Genomic DNA, 21601 nt, shown 5'->3' on the forward strand with positions numbered 1-21601 from the left:
TAAAAATTACTTTGAATTATATGGGAATGAAGAAAAATTTAACAATTGTTTTAATGAGATTAATAATGATCTTTTTCATGAATAAAAATATCTGTTAATAAGGATCTTGATTACACAGTGATTTAAAGATGTTTAACAAACAGGGAGGCTTTTTGTGAGCTCCTTGTGCTTGCCTCTGGTTTCCTTCTATTCACTCAGGAAGGCTTTCAATGAGTCAACCCAGCCTCAGCTTCACACTGACAACCATTTCGTGAACAACAGTAGTGTAAAAGCAGGAATACCTGGGGTAGGAATCCAAAACGATGAAGAACACTGAAGAAACACTGGCTATTTCTTTTATACACTATATTTTTGAGTGGCGCCAAATGCATTCTAATATTCCCGATGCACTTGACTGGGTAAATTCTAAGGGCTCCTGTAGTCCCTGCTGGTTAGAACATGACTACTCACTCCTCCAGTCATCCTGAAAGTACACTAGTATTGTGGGATACACTAGCACTGTATGTAACATCTTAATACGAACCCTAGGGAAAACAAACACAAAATGTAAAATAAGAAAACAAACCCAGCTCTCTCTTCTGATACTGAAGTTATCTAGAATATCTGATTAACAAATATATTATGCAATAATTCTTGTTCATACCAAAAATATCTTCATATTAAAAGTAAAAGTGAAGTCGCTCAGCTGTGTCCGACTCTTTGTGACCCTATGGACTGTAGCCTACGAGGCTCCTCCATCCATGGGATTTCCCAGGCAAGAGTACTGGAGTGGATTGCCATTTCCTTTTCCAGGGGACCTTTACAACCCAGGGATTGAACCTGGGTCTCCCACATTGTAGGCAGACGCTTTACCATCTGAGCCACCAGGGAAGTCATCTTCATATTAAGGGGTACTTAATTTGAAGGTTTAAGGTTCTGTGTTCCACCTATTTCACCTTGCATTTTTTTTTTAATTCACTCTAAACCTAACTATTAAAAATGGCTGTTTGAACCACACTTGACTGTATCTCTTCTGAAATATAGGAATTTGTCTTCATTTTAGGTCATGCAATTGTAGCACTTCAATGAACATTAATCTAAAGCTTGTTTTAGGGTTAACAAAAACAAGCACTAAAGAAAATAAATAGCTTCCCAATATAGTTCAATAAGTTATTGGTAAAATTGGTACTTAACCCTAAACCCTCAAAATTCTAATCCAGAACATTTTTTACTGTCTTATATCCTCCTTCTGTTTTTCACATTTTCTAAAATTTCTGTCCACATCCAAACGCTAAATTCACCAACTGAAATGACTTAAATCCACAGACACCTTCTTAATAACCAATCTCAAAATTACTCGCTTTTTTTTTCTTCCCTTATCCTTCAGATATTCCTTTGATCACTTTTCGCAATGAATTTTAATACTACATTATTCCAACTAGTTTATTAAATATTGGCACAGGGCAAGGTCTAACATAATACGATAAACTGTTCATTCATTTAACCCAGTATTCCATTCTCTAATTATGTGATTTTGCCAATGTTAAAACTAATATATCAGGTCAAAGTTGACCTCAGTTTCATTCTCCATTAGTCTTATAATAGGATACGCCAGAAGGAAGATTTTGCCTCTTAAACAAGTTAAATAAACAGGAAAATTTCTACTTGATAATAGACACTGGTTTTATATTAGTACACATACCTGATGGTGTTTGTGGTAGTGGTAGTTGTGGTGGTGGTGGTATATGTGTGGAAGAAATTGATATAATACATAAAACTTAATATTTCCCACGCCAAAATTATCTGAAAATATACATGATCATTCACAAAATTCAATGGTTGCCATTTGTAAATATATTTATATTTGTGCCCATTTTCTTTTTCACAGCTCTATATGTGTTTCATGTGACAAACATCAATCAGTTTGGGACCCAAAATGTTCCCTAGGTAAGCAGTTACTAATGTCTATTTACACCAGCACTATTGAGCATATTTACATACTATTTGGAATTTTAGTTATTCCACAGATAGTGTAAGAGTATATTTCTGCTGTATTTTAATTTTGTGAAAAATTTACACCACTAAATCCAGCAATCGAATCTAGAGAATATAGAATGTTGATATGTCCTAGAATTAAATTCTTACAAGAGTCAGGGATAGCATTTCTTTTTCTCATTTGAAAATAAAGACCACCTGTACCTTAGAGTATCACAATCTTAATTAAATGGCATCTTTTCCCTAAAACTAAAAAAGATAAATAATTCATGTGATTTTCAAGTAGGACTACAAAGGAACAGCTCAGAGTGCAGTGACACCTGATGGCAAAATTATCTTTATAGGGCCACAAATGTAACTTCTAATAAACATTATACTTGTAGTCAAGCTAAGTATCTCTACTCACCAATATGCTATCGTCTGAAATATCTAATAGCAGTGCCAAATACTTTATTTTTTAATACTAAAGTATTGCATGCAAGTGAAGGAAAACAACCTCTGCATTAAAATGTGGTTTTAAAATTACATATTTTTGAGATAAAATTGCAGGATGGTGAACTTAGCCTTAGCAATTAGAATTAAATATAATGCACCTTCCATTACTTTTAATAACCTCAACTGGTTTATATTGTTAGATAACTTGAAAGTTAATGATCTTGATTTTAATTCCTATTTGAATTAAAATTTATAGGAGCTACTTATCGGATGTACATTTCACTTGGAGTGGAAAGCAAAGGTCCTCAGTGTAATGGCTTATTAATCATGTCACAGTTGATATTGTTGATTAATAACACTGTCTAACTTAATGCACATCTGAATTGCACTTCAAGTAACTGTATTATTGATACAAAAAAGTATACATTATAAAGCATACCCCAATTTTATATCCAGAAGCTACTTCTTAATACTCTCTAGTAAGTTATCCATAACGTAGGGAGCAAACAACAATTGTAAATAATAAAAGGATAACTTAAATCACTGAAATATCTTATACAGTAGAGAGCTCTTGATGACTCCTGAAGGCTATCATTAACCAAGGCAAATCACGTGAAGAATTGAAAAAAAAAAAAAAATTTGACAGAAGACACAGTACAGCTTCTGGAAATGCCACAACATTCTCTATTTTATAAAATTGTCTTCAGTGCAGCAGTAATGAAAATTAATGCTTTAAACTTGCCATGAATTATATTTATAATGTTTATAATGTGATGACATTTTATTCACCCATCAGTTTTATACTTTAAACTTTCTCATGATGAAAATATTCTGTGAATTGTCTTAGGCTTCTCAAACATGTCATAGTTGATGATTATGATCTCAGAGGACAAAGTATCATTTACTTATAAGAAAAACATGCAGAATTGCTTTATTTATATTCCCTGTTGGCATAAGGTATTTTACCATGATCGATAACAATAAAAACATGCTAGTGGTTTTTGTAATATATGAATAAGTACACTGTTTGAGTGTTCCCTTGTAGAGATACAGAACTGAGGATGGCTCATCTCAATCAGTTCTGTGGGCACAGGAACCAGATATAGAAATGAGCACACATTAAACTGTTAAAACATGAGATCCTCTGTATTAGATATGAAGCAAGACACAAACTGTGCAGTTGACTGGAAATGCCACCTAATCCCTGCTTAATTAAAGCAGTGCTCTAAACTCCTGTTGTGTTTAGGGAGTAAAGAGTGTGGGACGACTGATGTATGAAGAAAATAGCAGTCAGCGTGGCTAATCTCAAAGACTTTGGAGCTTTCTAGCTATATAAATCAGAGCGACTTTTGAATAGCCTCATAAAACACGATATCATTGCCATTCCACTCACGACTTTTTGGTTCTTCCTACAGAATGCAGATCATTAGGAAACTTCTAAGCAATCAAGTAATGTGAGTCTGATGAAATTACTCAATCAATGCACAAGCTCAAAGTAGAAGCATAATTCAAAATTGCACAGTTTTTATATGTCAAAAGACCTTTCCTTATGGGGGGGCAAAGAAGATCACAACTGAGGTAATTTATTTCTAAACACTGTGCATGCATTGCATGTATATGTGTATTAAACAAGAGTATTATAATTATCAATTATCTTTAAAATACGATTTAACAGAAGTTTAAATTAATTACATTAGTTCATTTTGTCTAATAAATACATCTTCGTTTAAGTTATTAGAGTTTAACCATTATATCTCATCATTGAACTAATGTGCTCAAAAATATATGAATTTAAAATATACAATTTATTTTATTAAAAAATAGCTGCATGAAATAAAAACAGGAAGAAGAGACAGTTTTCATACATACACTTTGGTTCAATACCAAAAAGATTTAATATTTAAAGAACCTATTGGACCAGTGTCTTTTAATCTTTCCGGCTCACCTGAACTACATATTGCAGCTACTTCCTACCTGAACACATCACATGAGGCTGTGAAAACCTTTCATTTCTGCATATCTCTTTATTATCTATAGAGTTGAAATATTCACTTCCCCTCCATTTCATCACTTTTATCCCTTTAATCCTAAAATGTTTGCCATAAGCCTATTTCTCACAATTAAATACTTAAATAAAGACTATCCCCCTAAAGATAATTATCTTTTCCTACTCAACCACGTAAGTAAACTGATCCAAAGACTATAAATTGGTACTTTAAAAATTTCGACACAGTTACTCATTTTTTAATTTATTATAGTTTAGCTAGGATGGGGGTGGAAGAGAAAGGGGGTTTTAACCTCCGACGTGCACATAAATTACACTTGTTCATTTTTTTTTTAATTTAGGAGGTAACATTTTCAGTATGTTATAAAAGATATGAAGCATCGGAAACAACCATCAATTTGCTAGTTTCATGGCAATATTAGGTAGTCTATAAAGAAGGTAATTCTCTTGTGTAATGTACTAAATGAATTCAAGTCAAATTATCTGAGAAGTAACTATTTCTTTCAGTAGTATCACTATACATATTTAATGTATACAATCAGCTTTCTAAAGAAATCTCTAATTTGAACACAGTAACTTGGGGTGGCGGGTCAGGTTATAAATAAGTAAACCATGTCATACTGACTGATAGAACTCAAAGGAAAAAAATACAATAGTTGTGTTCTATTTTGAAACAAATGCCCAGACTGCATTGCAAGATAGTATTCATCTGGTAGAGGACAGTAACAGCTGCAGGTGTTTGCAAGTAAAGTACTATCGTGTAGATCACTAAATAAGCAATAAAATAAGCATTTATCCACACCCTCGCTTCTGAGCAATGAGGAGCATAAGGCAGAAACTCCTAAACACAATGTGAAAGTAAAGGTACTGTGATAATATAAATCTGCATTCCTGCTTCATCCATTTACAACTGGATATAAATTAAATGTTCGTCATTTCTTTAACAGGAGGATACGTCATTTCTGAACTCTTATCAGAACATTACTGAACCTCTCAATGAGGCCACAATTTCTCCCTGAAAAGTTCTGAACCTACAGGCACTGTTGCCCCCAGGCAAAATGTGATCTAGTAGGCAAGCTATCTAGTAATTAATTTACCAAATGACTACGTACAAGGTTTTCTGAACCCTGACCTTACTACTCCTCGCACAGGGACCTATATTGGTTCTATTGATATAAACGATAGAGAATGGCAGACATATTTACAAAGACAGCCTTTGAGACCAAAAGAGGGAGCCCCCTGGAGCTGAGGCTGGCCTCCGTGGGTTCACAAACCAAACAGAAATCCCTGGCTAGGGCAGACACAACCTCCACCTGCGCCAGGTTCTCCTTTCAGGACTTGGGGGGTTGAGGGTACGCACCCGCGCGCGTCAATGTCTGTGTGTTTTGCTCAGGGGAGGGGCAGGGGGACGTAATGGGGAGATGCTGCGACCCATCTGTCGCCTCGATTTGCAGACCATCAAAGCGTGTGGACAGATAAAACTCTTGTGCCCAGAAAAATTCCCCAAGAGGGGCCTCTACTCAGCGCCGTAAATGAACCTCGCTGGCTCGCGGAAGCGAATTTCCGAAAAGGAAATCATCGTATTAACGCAGAGAAGGCTGCAAGAGCCGGTCTCCGTTCAGCTCTCACGGATTAGCAAGTGAGAAGAGTTGAAGCCTGAAGCCGCGAGCGCGGTGCATGATAATGACGCGCAGCCCCCGCCCGCCCCCACGCCAGCGCCCGCCGCGGCCAGTCCCGGCCCGTCTGGTTGCCAATAGGTGGGGCCACCAGCATCTCCAAGCTGGCTCGGCGTCCTTCCCGGAGTCAGGCCACCCCGAGCCCCGGCGCCTCTGCTCTCGGCCTGGCGCAGCAACTCGCCAGTTGACGGCGAGGCGAGGCAGGGGTCTGCGAGGCAGCCCACGAGGGCAGCCCGCGCGCCTCTGCTCCCGCTTTTCCCCCGGCGCCGGAGGCCACTCTCGTCGCCGCGCCAGGCCTGGGGAGCGCGAGCCGGGCAGCGAGATGCGCGGCTCCCGGTCCTTGGCGGCACGGCCGCCGGCCCCTCCCGTCACGGCGGCGGCGACTCGGCGGGAGTACCGCAAAGCCGAGAGGACAGCAAGAAGAGCAGGAGGCCGGGGGCGCCGCCAGCACCCCGTCACCGCCGCACGCGCTGCGGCGAACGCGGCCCGCTCACGTTGCAAAACCACCTGTTCGATCCGAAGGGAGCTCTCGCCCACCCCATCTCCCACCCCAGCTCCTTTCGCTTCGCAGATGACTCTGTTCCCCCCAAAGATAAATATATATATATATTTTTTTTTTTTAATGGAGCAAATATACATCCGGGAAAGAATATGGAAGGTAGTCGATGAAACTTCCCTCCCTCTCACATTTAGAAGCCCCCAGCGCTCCCCGGCACACGCACGCTGAGGTAAATTGAGACCCCACGCATCCAGCCCACGCTCCGGGATCCACCGCGAAACAACAGCACAAGTCCAGGTTCAGCATCCACAGCCTTCCAGAAAACTGCACAAGTGTGAGGGAAAGGTAGCGGGAAGGGGCAATGAACCGAAGCCACCGCGAACGAGCCACACAGAGGGCGGAGAGGGGGAAGCAAAGGGAAAACGTCTGCGAAACCAAACGGGCAAAGTACCCACGGGCAGCACCAGCCCTTCCTTACCGATGTGAATGATCGAATCCGCATTCGCCGAGTCCCAGGTTCGAGACCACCAGACGGACAAAACCAAGAGCAAGGAGAAAACTTCCATCTCCTCCTAGGCTGATTCTCTTTTAGGCTGGATTTTCTTTCAGTGTTAAAAATAAATATATAAAAGTCCAAAGAGTTTGATGTCACGATAGTTTAGCACAAGCTTGTTCTTTTTTTCTCCCCCTAAATTCCTATAACCAGACCAAAGCTTTTAATCGTCGCTGAGGAAGGCAGAGAGAGTAACAGAAAGAGCCCAGCCTGAGGAAGCCTCCTTCGCGAAGCCGTGTCACTTGGAGGGGAATTTTGGCATCGCCAGAGTTGTTTGCAGTTTGGCTTTTTAAAAATGTATCCAGCCTCGTTGTTCTCGGGCAGGGGGGAGAGGCTGGAGCTCAGTCCATGCCCATCGCTGCGCCGGGGCCGCGGGTCTCCGGTCCCAGCTCCGCCGCAACTTCCCACAGCCCACCCCCCCAGCCCCCCGCCTCGCGCCGGATGTCCCCTCCCCCTCCCCCGCCGAAAAAGCCCCCGCCCCCGCCCCGGCGGCCCGCGGAGAATCGCCGGTCTTCGCGGCCAAGATAAAACCTAAGTGGCGAGATTAGGAGATTCCGAGCGGAACAGCCAGATTCCAGTAGGGAGGGGGAAAAACCCTCTCCAAGAGGGGTAGTAAAAGTGAACTTCAAGGTAATGCAGATAGTAATGCAGAGAAGATTCCCTTTCTGCGCGAGGCGGGAGCGGAGTTCGGCGAGGCGGGCCCGCGGAGCCGGTTCGTGGGGCGCGGTGGCGGGGGAGTTGCGCCGGGTGCGAGCAGCGGGGCCGGGCCGGAGGAGGGAAGCCGCCGCGGGCTGCAGGATGCTTTTGGAGCGGTTCGCCTGGCGGGATGCAGGAAGCGAGCAAGGAGCGAGCCTGGCAGCTTCAGCACTAGACCCACGTTGCCTAGAAATGGATCACCTAGGAGAACGAGCGAGCCCGCGAGAGAGCGGTGCTATCAGGCGGAGAGAGGGGAAAACCGAGAGAGGAAGAGCTTCTCTCTAATAACCACCTCCTCCCCCTATCTGCAATACAAGGGAGAAACAAAATAGTGCTCTCATTTCCCTTGCAATCTTCAACCGGGACTGAGAAAAAGGCAGGACTCTAAGAGAAGAGACGTTGAAGCCTTTTTTTTTTTTTTTCCTTAAGGAGGTTAAAGCCAACCTAAAAAAGCCACCCCACTTATTTAACCTTGTTATTGCAATTCTCCAACAGGTATCAGACTTTTTCTAGTCTTTGCCTGGAATTAGTCACATCGATTAAAAACAAATTAGGGACACCTGGTCACTAAGGGAAAAGGAGACCTAGAAAGCTTTTAATGAGATTTCAATTATAAAGTTATATATATATATATATATATATATATGAAAGGAGAGGGCGTGCTAATTACCTTTCATACAGTGATTTTTTTTTTTCTGTCTCCAGTGTATTTTTTAGGCAGTCGGGATAGAAAAAAGATAAAGAAGATCTTAACATTTTAAAAATTTAATAATTACGTGAAACAGAAATGCATGCTTCAGTGATACATTTGATAAAAATATCACATTAGCTCGCCACAGACCTGGTATATTAATGCAGAATGAGGAAGTTGGTTGCTTCTCCATGGAAAGAGCTGAGAAAGTACTGAATGACAGCCTCCCAGTACCAGAATGAAAGGATTTTCTGCAAGCATTCTCCTTAAAATCCTGAGGATTTTGACTTCCTTTCTTCTAATGGTTAACTTGTATCCAGTCTGGCCTCATTTCAGACTGGACATTTGTTAGCGAAACCAAGTGAGTAGTTGAGGCCAGGTATAAACAGGCCTAATATTTCAATTATAATTGGAATCTTTGGGGAATGATGCTACTTGGCACTTATGGATATCAAACTCCTCAACCTTTGGAGCCCTCCCTTATCTCCAAATTTGACAAATCTCTTCTTTTTACACTCTCAGTTGAGCACTTCTCTCTAGTCTGGCTATTGTTTCACCAAACATAATTGTATGTCACCTCTGTGAAATGGTTTCTTTCATTCACGTTATATATTTTTTCCCTGAACATTCTGGGAAATGTGCTACCATATTGTTACTTAGGTTAGCAATTCGGTTGAAAGGCATCTATTCAGCCCCCCAACCACTCTCATCAGCCACTTCAAGGGCTTAGTTCAAATTATGCCCATGAAGTCATATACAGTCCTTTAACATGGGAATCATATGGAATAAATGGGTTCTCTGGCAGCTCAGCTATAAAGAATCTGCCTGTAATGCAGGAGAATTAGTTTTGATCTGTTGGTTGGGTAGATCCCCTGGAGAAGGAAATGGCCACCAGTATTCCAGTATTCTTGCCTGGGAAATTCCATGGACAGAGGAGGCAGCTGGTTGTAAAACAGTCCGGCATGACTTAGAGAGTAAACAAAAACAGCATATGGAAGAACAAACTCATCCTCCTTCTGTGTTTTCACAGCGCTCTCTACTTTCGTATTAGAGTTGGGACAAATTCTGAGCTACACCACTGATGCCTTGAGCATGAGGATCATAGCTTATTCATATTTTAGTCACTGCATCATTTTATGTAGAGCCCCTTGGTTGACTTGAAATTCATCACTTCTTTCTGAATTTGGCATAAATCAGTGCTTCTAAGAAGCAACCGCTGATTAATTCCTATCAATTTTCATCATTCCTTTATTTTTTTCTATTAGTACACGTTGATTCAATATTGATTTTATTGATCTTGTTGATATCATTTTACTTTTTAAAGGGTTCGGTTTCAATTTCATGGATCATATTTTGTTGTTACAGATTATGAAGTCTTTGGAAAAATGGACATATCTCCCCATAACTTTCTTCTATTTTATTACTCACAAGGACATTTTTAAAAATTGATGAGTTACTATATGCCCAACCAAGAAAAAAAAAGTTGTAACTATTAACATGGAAAAAACACTCTAATATCTTAGAATCACAGAACTAGGAAGAACTTCAAAACATTAGCTCGCCCCATCCTTGCTTAATAAATGTCATTGCTGGAGGTAGCTAAATACAGACAATTCATACTATCTTCTCTACTGGAAATCTGTTCTAGTGTATTAGGAAGAAAACATTTTCATCATTCTAAAATCCCCAACCCAAATAATTTCTGGGTCCAATGAGTTCTAATTAATAGATTTTGTGTGGAATACAAGTTTAACCACATTTTTAATTTTTGTGTTAACTATATTTTCTATTTTAGAAAATTGCATATCATTTAATATTTAGTCAGCCTTTTAATCTGTAAATTAGATGTTAAATTCCAGAGGGAAAAATTAACAAATTCCTTGGCTCCACTTTTATATAGACTTTTGAGAAGTCTATTTGTTCGTCTAGGAAAGGCAACTTAGCTTTAATTCATGCGTTATCACACAAGTAGTTTGCCGCACTGAAATTCAAAACTGTGACATTATAACATTTTGGAGAAAAAACAGAGCTTTCATTTACTAAAGTTTTATAACCAATGATTAATTTTTGGAATAAAAACGTAATTGAACTATGATTTATGAATTTATTGTTTCTAGTGAAGATTGTCCATTCATTCATTCGTTGTGATATGAACATCAATAATTTGAAGAAATGGTAGATAATCTTAGAAACTTCAAAATGCAAAATATAATGATTTTTATGGAAAAACATAATTTTGAAGGAATGTTAATTTACATGGTTGAGGAGACATGAAATTACAATCTCCTTTAATTGTTACAATGTGCTGTGTGTAAAGAAAACAACTTAAATGAAAATACTTGGAACATACAAATTTTTCATTTTCACTTTTAAAAAAAACTAAAAATACCAGTGTCTTAACTTTAAAAATTAACTGCTCATAGGATGTTATAACATCAGTAAGTCAACTTACATTAGTCATTTTTCAAGAACTCTTCAATAATATTCAGTTACTCAAGAGATTTATTTTGTTTTAGCATAAAAATCTGTAAATGTATGAGAAGTGTACTTAAAAATTAGGAGAAAATTAACTTGAATACCATAGAAAAAAATGGAGTATAATGCATTTTGGTCCTTCTTTCTAATTCACCATAATTGTATGATTAGTATTATAAATACAGAGAGGCTCACAAAAGATGTCTAAGTATCATGTAACTTTAACATGAATATGAAAGAAAAAATCTATAAGAGCAATAACTGACTATATATGCAAGTAGTAAATTATTACTGTAAAATTATAATTGACTTGTTCATTTGCAGAAGTGAAAAATGAATTTTTATTTGAGAGGCTGAAAAAGCAACTTGTATACTACGTAGATCAAAGAAGTTAGGAGCTCAGTGGGAACTTAAGGCCTCTATTATTCAATGTCTGGTTTTCTAGAAAAAGATGAGAAACTTAGCCCCAGAAGTTGTACTGATAATTTGTTTAAAGACTTGAACTTAGAAAATACAATTTTTTTACTTTTAAATATGCTTCAAGAAAATCATTCTAACACATATTCCTGTATACCATAATAACATATTCACATTGGGTATACTATGTTCTTTTATTTTTAGGTCAGCCTTGCAAGACTTTCTACTCTGTCAAACTGTTTTACCCATAACACTAGTGATTGGTGACACTCTCTTTCTTCCTTCCTTCCTACCTTCCTTCCTTCCTACCTTTCTTCCCTCCACATTAAGCTCTTAATTCCTTCCTCCCTTTCAAAGCTTTCCCTAAATCTATAAAGCTGCTTTACCAGAGCAATGTTATATTTTCTTCGAACTCAATGTGATATAAATTCCAACCAAATTTTGCAACTAGATTATTTGATAATTTTTAAAATATAAGAACTTTACCAAACTCATCTATTATTAAAGTTAATTCAAGTCAAAACTTTGAATATCACAACTTTTCCACCGTCCATATATTAGCCATGATGTTGAAATTTTAGTAACAAGAGTTCAGTTATATATATTGGTAGACCGCTTTTACTTTAGACCTTTTATCTGTTCTGTCTGGATGTTGATATGGAATTTTAAGTGGGATATTAATATTAAATACCAAGCAGTTGGTATATGGAGGTCAAATGATGACTTACAAGCCAACAGAGGTTCATTACTGAGATTGGCCCCTCACAACATTATTTCCTGTCCCCACAAGATGGCAGCCATGCTTGTTGTAGATTTAATCAGCTTACTTTTTCAAATGTCTCAATACTTAACAGTTTACCAGAGTATAATTAACCCATGTTAATCAAAGTATTATATTTAAGTAAACTTGATACTTTAAGTGACCTTTTTTGGTAACTTGATTTACTGAAGTTTTATTTCTTCTATAGCTTTCACAAATAGTAAATATCTATTATCATGCTCTTATATCTGCTTTATTCATGCCTTCTGAAATTTTATCAGTTACATCAGAATTAAACATCAGTAGAATGATCTTTAATAATATGACAGTCAATCCTATGATATTGATAATTAGAATACTGTGATATAGCATTAAAATTTTTGCTATAAATGTTATTAAAGTTTTAAAATAAGGTTTATTTAGCTATATCTTTTTTTCTACAGAAAAAATATTTTATACATCTTGAGTTAAGAAATTTCACTTGGCCATGGAAGATGGAAATTGTCTATGAATTATATGATTGATCCTTCTGGTGTGGCATATCATTTGAAACAAATGTCTCACAAATAGGTCAAAAGCAAAAAGAAATGCATGATGTCAACTATAATAAATATCAATTATCTGACTCTTTATAATCATATTTTTTATTTTCCCATGGTTAACCATTTTAATTCTGCAATTAACTGTTTCCTTTGAAACCTATTTCTTCAGCACAGAAGCACTAAGTTACAAAGTATGTTTGTGCAATATTGCTGCAGATAGAAAACTGTACATTTTAGCCTAAAATATATTTTATAACAGATATCATGGGCAAAAATTTAAATAGAGAAACAAAAGTTTGGTCAATATTCAGTCATTTACACACACACATAGTGGCTTTACAGGAGTTTTCAAAGTAGTGTTTAAATTCCAAACATTTCATTTCACTTCTTAGTGGGTAGAGTACATAATCAGTATAGAGACAGATATAATAAATTCATTATTCCTTGTTGGTCCTGTAAATTGATGGTGAATCTAAATATTTAATTATAAATAAATAATCTCATAAGTGAAATGATAAAATAAAAAATTTTAAATATTGTGGGGTATAATTCAGGCAGCATAAGATGAGTATATTGACTCATTGCAGAATAAACATATTACTGAAGTATCAAAGTACTCTGTTTCTAAGATCATTTCACCTATTTACCAGTCCCATCGTTTACAACACAAATAGTGGTTATCTCTTGGTATAAAAATTACAAAAGATATTTTGAAGGGGTTCTTTGGGATATGACATAAAAAAATTATCTCAGCAACAGAAGCCCAAACATGATTCTGCCCAAATTTAACCTGACTTATTCACAGTATGGTTGATATGACTAAAGAGAATGCAAGGGGGATAAAATTAAATTTTGTTTAAATATGATAGAATTCATCTAAAGTTTGCTAATATAAAATGAGTCATATTGTCAACACTTTGTTTCATTGTTGGTTTTTTTTTTTACAATATACTGATTTATCACTTTGTAAGAAATTTCATCAAGATAGAACTGGACAATAAAGAATTAACCACAATATTAACGTTATAAAAAGGAAGCAATCTTACAAAAAAATTAATGCCTACAAAGTTAGAAATATCTGAACTAACATATCTTACATTGTCTTCTAGGAATTCTTTGTTCTAGGGTTGGGGGTGAGATTTACTGACCACGTAAGTTAAAACGACTAAGTAGATTTTTTTTAGATAGTTCAGTTCAGTTCAGTCGCTCAGTCGTGTCCGACTCTTTGCGGCCCCATGAATCACAGCACGCCAGGCCTCCCTATCCATCACCAACTCCCGGAGTTCACTCAAACTCATGTCCATCGAGTCGGTGATGCCATCCAGCCATCTCATTCTCTGTCACCCCCGTCTCCTCCCACCCCCAATCCCTCCCAGCATAAGACTCTTTTCCAGTGAGGCAACTCATCGCATGAGGTGGCCAAAGTATTGGAGTTTCAGCTTTAGCATGAGTCCTTCCAATGAACACCCAGGATTGATCTCCTTTAGAATAGACTGGTTGGATCTCCTTGCAGTCCAAGAGACTCTCAAGAGTCTTCTCCAGCACCACAGTTCAAAAGCATCGATTCTTCGGCGCTCAGCTTTCTTCACAGTCCAACTCTCACATCCGTACATGACCACTGGAAAATCCATAGCCTTGACTAGACAGACCTTTGTTGTCAAAGTAATGTCTCTGCTTTTTAATATGCTATCTAGGTTGGTCATAACTTTCCTTCCAAGGAGTAAGCGTCTTTTAATTTCATGGCTGCAATCAGCATCTGCAGTGATTTTGGAGCCCAAAAAAATAAAGTCTGACACTGTTGCCACTGTTTCTCCATCTATTTCCCATGAAGTGATGGGACCAGATGCCATGATCTTCGTTTTCTGAATGTTGAGCTTCAAGCCAAACTTTTCACTCTCCTCTTTAACTTTCATCAAGAGGCCTTTGAGTTCCTCTTCACTTTCTGCCATAAGGGTGATGTCATCTGCATATCTGAGATTATTGATATTTCTTCTGGCAATCTTGATTCCAGCTTGTGCTTCTTCCAGCCCAGCGTTCCTCATGATGTACTCTGCATAGAAGTTCAATAAGCAGGGTGACAATATGCAACCTTGACATACTCCTTTTCCTATTTGGAACCAGTCTGTTGTTCCATGTCCAGTTCTAACTGTTGCTTCCTGACCTGCATACAGGTTTCTCAAGAGGCAGGTCAGGTGGTCTGGTATTCCCATCCCTTTCAGAATGTTCCACAGTTTATTGTGATCCACACAGTCAAAGGCTTTGGCATAGTCAATGAAGCAGAAATAGATGTTTTTCTGGAACTCTCTTGCTTTCTCCACGATCCAGCGGATGTTGGCAATTTGATCTCTGGTTCCTCTGCCTTTTCTAAAACCTGCTTGAACATCTGGGAGTTCACGGTTCACATATTGCTGAAGCCTGGCTTGGATAATTTTGAGCATGACTTTACTAGCGTGTGAGATGAGTGCAATTGTGCGGTAGTTTGAGCATTCTTTGGCATTGCCTTTCTTTGGGATTGGAATGAAGAATGACCTTTTCCAGTCCTGTGGCCACTGCTGAGTTTTCCAAATTTGCTGGCATATTGAGTGCAGCACTTTCACAGCATCATCTTTCAAGATTTGAAATAGCTCAGTTGGAATTCCATCACCTCCACTAGCTTTGTTCGTAGTGATGCTCTCTAAGGCACACTTGACTTCACATTCCAAGATGTCTGGCTCCAGGTGAGTGATCACGCCATCGTGATTATCTTCGTCATGAAGATCTTTTTTGTGCAGTTCTTCTGTGTATTCTTGCCACCTCTTCTTAATATCTTCTGCTTCTGTTAGGTCCATACCATTTCTGTCCTTTATCGAGCCCATCTTTGCATGAAATGTTCCGTTAGTATCTCTAATTTTCTTGAAAAGATCTCTTGTTTTTCCTATTCTGTTGTTTTCCTCTATTTCTTTGCATTGATCCCTGAGGAAGGCTTTCTTATCTCTCCTTGCTATTCTTTGGAACTCTGCATTCAGATGCTTATATCTTTCCTTTTCTCCTTTGCTTTTCACTTCTCTTCTTTTCACAGCTATTTGTAAGGCCTCCTCAGACAGCCATTTTGCTTTTTTGCATTTCTTTTCCATGGGGATATTAAAACCATGAAGAGGTTTCTAGGTAAAAATTTATTAACTTTTACTTAACCCAGACTGTCTCACACTTATATAACTGTTAATTTTCCCCTTTTAGGCACAAAATGAACATTCCTCATTGTACTGTTATATTATTTTTCAAAAATAATTTTTTGTTTTTTTTCTCTTCTGTTTGTGGATGGCTATATTAGCCAGAATGTAGATTTGTAGTTTGGTTCATCCCGATCTACATATCTGGGGAGTGATTCTGTTTTGTGCTATAATAGGAATTTCTTGTGTCTATTTTGAACTTCTATGATAAGGAAAATATATCCCTCAATAATAAACATATTTTCTTTTTAAAATGTTTCATAGATTACCATATCTGCTTAGGATGTACAAAGCCAAAGGAGAACATTGCTCTGATCCTAAAAGTATTGGATGATCTATAAAAATGTAGAGAACCTAGAGATCAAATTGCCAACATTCATTGAATCACCAAAAAAGCAAGAGAGTTCCAGAAAAACATCTAGTTCTGCTTTATTGACTATGCCAAAGCCTTTGACTGTGTGGATCACAATAAACTGTGGAAAATTCTGAAAGAGATGGGAATACCAGACCACCTGACCTGCCTCCTAGGAAATCTGTATTCAGGTCAAGAAGCAAGTTAGAAATGGACATGGAAAAAAAAGCTGGTTCCAAATCAGAAAAGGAGTATGTCAAGTCTGTACATTGTCACCCTGCTTATTTAACTTATATGCAGAGTACATCATGTGAAATGCTGGGCTGGAAGAAGCATAAGCTGGAATCAAGATTGCCAAGAGAAAAATCAACAACCTCAGATATGCAGATGACACCATCCTTATAACAGAAAGAAAAGAAGAACTAAAGATCCTCTTGATGAAAGTGAAAGAGGAGAGTTAAAAACTTGGCTTAAAATTCAACATTCAGAACACTAAGATCATGGCATCTGGTCCCATCACTTCACGGCAAATAGATGAGGAGATGATTGAAACAGTGACCGACTTTATTTTCGTGGGCTCCAAAATCACTGCAGATGTTGACTGCAGCAGTAAAATTAAAAGATGCTTTCTCTTTGGAAGAAAAGCTATGATCAACCTAGACAGCATATTAAAAAGCAGAGACATTACTTTGCCAACAAAGGTCTTTACAGTTAAAGCTATGGTTTTTCCAGTAGTCATGTATGGATGTGAGAGTTGGACTATAAAGAAAGCTGAGCTCTGAAGAATTGATGGTTTTGAACGGTGGTGTTGAAGACTCTTGAGAGTCTCTTGGACTGCAAGATCAAACCAGTCAATCCTAAAGGAAATCAATCCTGAATATTCATTGGAAGGACTGATGCTGAAGCTAAAACTCCAATACTTTGACCACCTGATGCAAAGAACTGACTCATTGGAAAAAATCCTGATCTTCAGAAAGATTGAACACAGGAGTAGAAGGGGACAACAGAGGATGAGATGGTTGGATGGCATCACCAACTTTGAGTAAGTTCTGGGAGTTGGTAATGGACAGGGAGTCTTGCATGCTGCAGTCCATGGCGTTGCAAAGAGTCGGACACGACTGAGCAACTGAGCTGATAAAATTGTAACTTTCCTTGAACCCATCAGAAAGCTGAGGCAGTCAGACAGCAAAGTAAACTAAGCATCAAAAAGTGGCAAGCTCCTCTAATGTGAGATAGGACACAAGCTTTCTTCACTTTGGCACAGCACAGAGGAAATATCTGTTGTAGCAGGTAAGAAAGAAAAGTGAAGTCGCTCAGCCCTGTCCAACTCTTTGCAACCCCATGGACTGTGGCCTACCAAACTCCTCCATCCATGGGATTTTCCAGGCAAGAATAATGGAGTGGGTTGCCGATTTCTTCTCCAGGATATCTTCCTGACCCAGGGATTGAACCCAGGTCAGACACTTTGCCGTCTGAGCCACCAGGGAAGTCCAAAAAAAGAAACATGGAACACTTCATGAATTTGCACATCATCCCTGCTTAGGGGCCATGCTAATCTTCTCTGTATCGTTCCAATTTTAGTATATGTGCTATGGAAGCAAGCAGTGCAAATAAGAAGAAATCATCAAAAATTTTAATAAAATTCTAAAGGATGATTTTGAAGCAGCATAAAAGTTTAGAATAACTGGGGGCATCAGACACAAGGCAGTGTGCACTCACTCATAAGCTCTTTTCTATGGATCTACATAGGGGCTCATGAAAAGGAATGAGAGCAGGGCAGGAAACCAGAAATACCCTCATAACTGCTCCAGGCATAGTGGAGGCAGAACAGTCTCAAGATATGGTGCATTTGCATGGGCTCTTCTCATTAGGAAAAAAAATGCTTTACACTGCTGAGGAAGGGACAGCAAACTGTCTTTTAACCAGGGGCCAGCAAAGATCCAATGTTTGTATAGAAACAAAGCTCATCAGCTTCTGGGGAAGGGTTAAGAGCTTTGCTTTCTGACATCAGAAACCAAGAAAAGATCACTGCTTCTGGGAAAGTGATAGAATCAAAAATGTCTGCCACTAGGGTTTGGACTAGAAAGACTTTACGAGTCACAATCCTATGCTGTATAAAGCAGAGATGTGCTATTGCTGGGATCAAGGAGGAGCAAAATTATCTCATCTGTTTAATAACCTCTACAAATACAAGTCCAAATATGACTGTCACTGAGAAGAGAGAAACAAGAATAATTCTACAACCCCCTTCCTGATCCTCAGGGACACAAATGCTGTTTACAGCTGAGCTTTCATCAGATAAACCAAAAACCCACTCCCTGCCCCTACCATGAGTCCAGAACTGAGTAATAGCAATAGACAATTACCACTGGTAAAGAGAAAAGAATGTGAAGAGAGACCCATTGTTTGGCACAGTCATTAAACACATTCTGAAAGCTGAGGTTAAAGCAGAAAAACTGATAAAAAAAAATTCTAGCACCATGGGGCTCACACCAAGTGCATGATTTAAGCAGTCCATCACTGAAGAACTTGAAGGGCAACAATGTCAACAACAAAACCCAAACCCACCTGAATTATTTACTACCATTGTAACAGAAAAAAAATTGTATTCATCTCCAGCTGTAAATACTCTTGATCTCAGACTCTACTGTTCTTCAGTTGACATTGTTCAGTATACATTCTAAAATTATATGGCAAAGTACTATAATAAGAAAGCCATTTTCTGGAGATAAATCACTCAACAGCAGCAGATTGAGCAGTTATCAAAATGTTTAAATTATCAGTCAAGGGCTTTATAAAAACTATGCTTTAATTAAAGGATGTAGTGGTAAAAGTGAAGAACATCCATGAACAGATGAAAACCTTCAACAGAAAGATTAGAAACTATTAAAATGAGTCAAATAAATGGCCCCCCCAAAAACACATGGTATCAAAGATGAAGATTACTGTGATGCTCTTGACATATATGAGGAAGAAATTTTAAACTAAAAGTAGGTTGATATAAATTATCCAAAATGAAACGTTAAAAAAAATGAATTTTAAAAAGTAGAGCAAAACATCCAGGAGTTGTGGGACACTATCAAATGGTATAACATGTGTATTTTGATTTATAGAGGGAAATAAAGAGAAAGGAGAAGAAAAAATACCAGAAAAGATCATGAATCAGTTTCCAAATATAGTAAAAGACAATAAACCAATGATCCAGATATCTTAGAGAATTCCAACCAATGTATTAAAGATGTACAAAACATAAAGAAACATAATTAAATTACTACAAAAAAAGTTAACAGCTAATGTTGGAGGCAAACAGAATAAAGAAAAGAAATATTGCATACAGAGGAAAAAAATTAAGAATCATAACATATTTCCCATCAAAAACTATGTAATCCAGAAGACAATGGAGTGACATCAATAATGTATTAAAAAAGTAATTCTTCAATTAGAACACTAAACAGCAAAATATCTTTCAAAATGAATATGAAATAAAGACACTGCAGGAAACAAAACTAGTAATTAATTTTCATAAGACCTCCACTATAAGAAATTTTAGAGATAGATCATAAGGACAAAGATAATACAGACTGAAATTTGGATTTATAGAAAAAAAAGAACAAGAATAGTAAATAAAGAATAAGTATAAAAGATGCATTTTTTTCTCTTCCAGTGTTCTTGCCTGGAGAATCCCAGGGAAGGGGGAGCCTGGTGGGCTTCCATCTATGGGTTCACACAGAGTCGGGAACGACTGAAGTGACTTAGCAGCAGCAGCAGCAGCAGTCCCTGTAAAGACAATTGAGTTTTTAAAGTAAAAATGATAGCAGGGTATTAAAAGTGTTTTAAGCAATGTAGAAACCAAAGGTTTAACAAAAATAGTACAAAAGATAGGAAGGAGGAAATTAAAGCATGGGTATGTGATATTTTTTCAAGATATACTGTGATAAATATAATATTGTAAATCAAAAAGCAATAAATAAAAATTTTAAAATAGATATAGCTAACAGTTTGTTGTTTCCCTTGTAGCTCAGTTGGTAAAGAATCTCCCTGCAATGCAGGAGACCCAGGTTCGAGTCTTGGGTTGGGTAGATCCCCTGGAGAAGGAAGGCAACCCATTCCAGTATTTTTGCCTGGAGAATCCCATGGACAGAGGAAACTGGAGGGCTACAGTCCATGGGTTCGCTAGAGTCAGACATGACTTAGGGACTAAACCACCACCACCATAGGTAACAAGCCATAAATAGAGATAATGGTTAAATTACAGATAATATAAAGTTTGAAATTGTCAGATTGGATTTTTTTTTAAAAAAGACCAAACTATATGCTTTCTTTTTTTTTTTTTTAACATTTGTTTATTTATTTGGTTGCATCAGATCTTAGTTGCAGCACAAGGGATCTTCTCGTATCATGTGGGCTCTCTAGTTGCAGCACACAGGCTTAGTTGTCCTTTGGCATGCAGGATCTTAGTTCCCCAACCAAGGATGGAACGCAAGTCCCCTGCTTTGCAAGGCGGATTCTTGACCATCAGGCAAGTCCCAACTGTATGCTTTCTAGGGTTTTCCTGGTGGCTCAGTGGCAAAGAATCTACCTGCCAATGCCAGAGACATGGGCTTGATCCCTGATTTGGGAAGATCCCACCTACCAGGGAGGAAACTAAGCCCATGTGCCACAATTATTGAGCCTGTGCTCTAGAGCCTGGCAGTGATATTTACTGAGCTCACGGGCCACAACTGCTGAAGCCCACATGCCCTAGAACCTGTGCTCCACATTAAGAGAAGCCTCCACAACAAGAAACCTGCACACTGAAAGCAGAGAGTAACACTATTCACCAAAACTAGAGAAAAGGCTGAACAGCAGTGAAGATCCAACACAGTCAAAAATTTTAAAAAGACATATGCTTTGCATAAGAAACGCACTTTAAATATATCACTATAACTAGGTTAAAATAAAATAATTGAAAAAACTATATCATATAAACTAATGAAAAAACTGAATTGGTTCTATTCATATCAAAAAATGTAGACTTCAGAACAAGGACTATAAACCAATGATAATATTACTGATAAAATCAGGATTAAATATTTAAGAAGGGACAACAAAGCCAAATTTGTATGAATTTGACAACAGTACTTCAAACTACATTAAACAAAAATTGATAGAACTAAAAAGAAAAGCACAGGAGCTCACAATTATAGTTCTAAAATTCAGTGCAGCTGTATCTATATCAATAGAAGCAGTAGACAGAAGTTAGTCATACAGAAGACTTGAACATCACTATCAACCAAATTAACTGGCATCTATATAAATTTCACTCAATAACTGCAAA

General features: G+C 37.9%; 1 protein-coding gene and 1 non-coding gene across 4 annotated transcripts in view; both read right to left on the reverse strand.

Moving 5' to 3' along the window:
* GRID2 (glutamate ionotropic receptor delta type subunit 2) overlaps positions 1-7481 on the reverse strand; it is a 1729520-nt gene extending 1722039 nt beyond the window's left edge. For all 3 annotated transcript variants that reach the window (XM_088836035.1, XM_088836036.1, XM_055434840.2), the window contains exon 1: positions 7068-7481. In XM_088836035.1, coding sequence (XP_088692161.1) covers positions 7068-7155 — 88 coding nt within the window. In that variant the 5' untranslated portion in view covers positions 7156-7481. The remainder of the gene's footprint in view (positions 1-7067) is intronic.
* A 10301-nt stretch (positions 7482-17782) lies between these two features.
* LOC129562252 (U6 spliceosomal RNA) lies at positions 17783-17885 on the reverse strand. The gene has a single exon (XR_008687168.1). It is a non-coding gene; the product is annotated as a U6 spliceosomal RNA (small nuclear RNA).
* Between the last annotated feature and the right edge of the window lie 3716 nt (positions 17886-21601).

This window comes from Moschus berezovskii, chromosome 5 (assembly GCF_049115385.1).
Source record: "Moschus berezovskii isolate FMDL1 chromosome 5, NW_MosBer_1.0, whole genome shotgun sequence".
Classification (NCBI taxonomy): Eukaryota; Metazoa; Chordata; class Mammalia; order Artiodactyla; family Moschidae; genus Moschus; species Moschus berezovskii.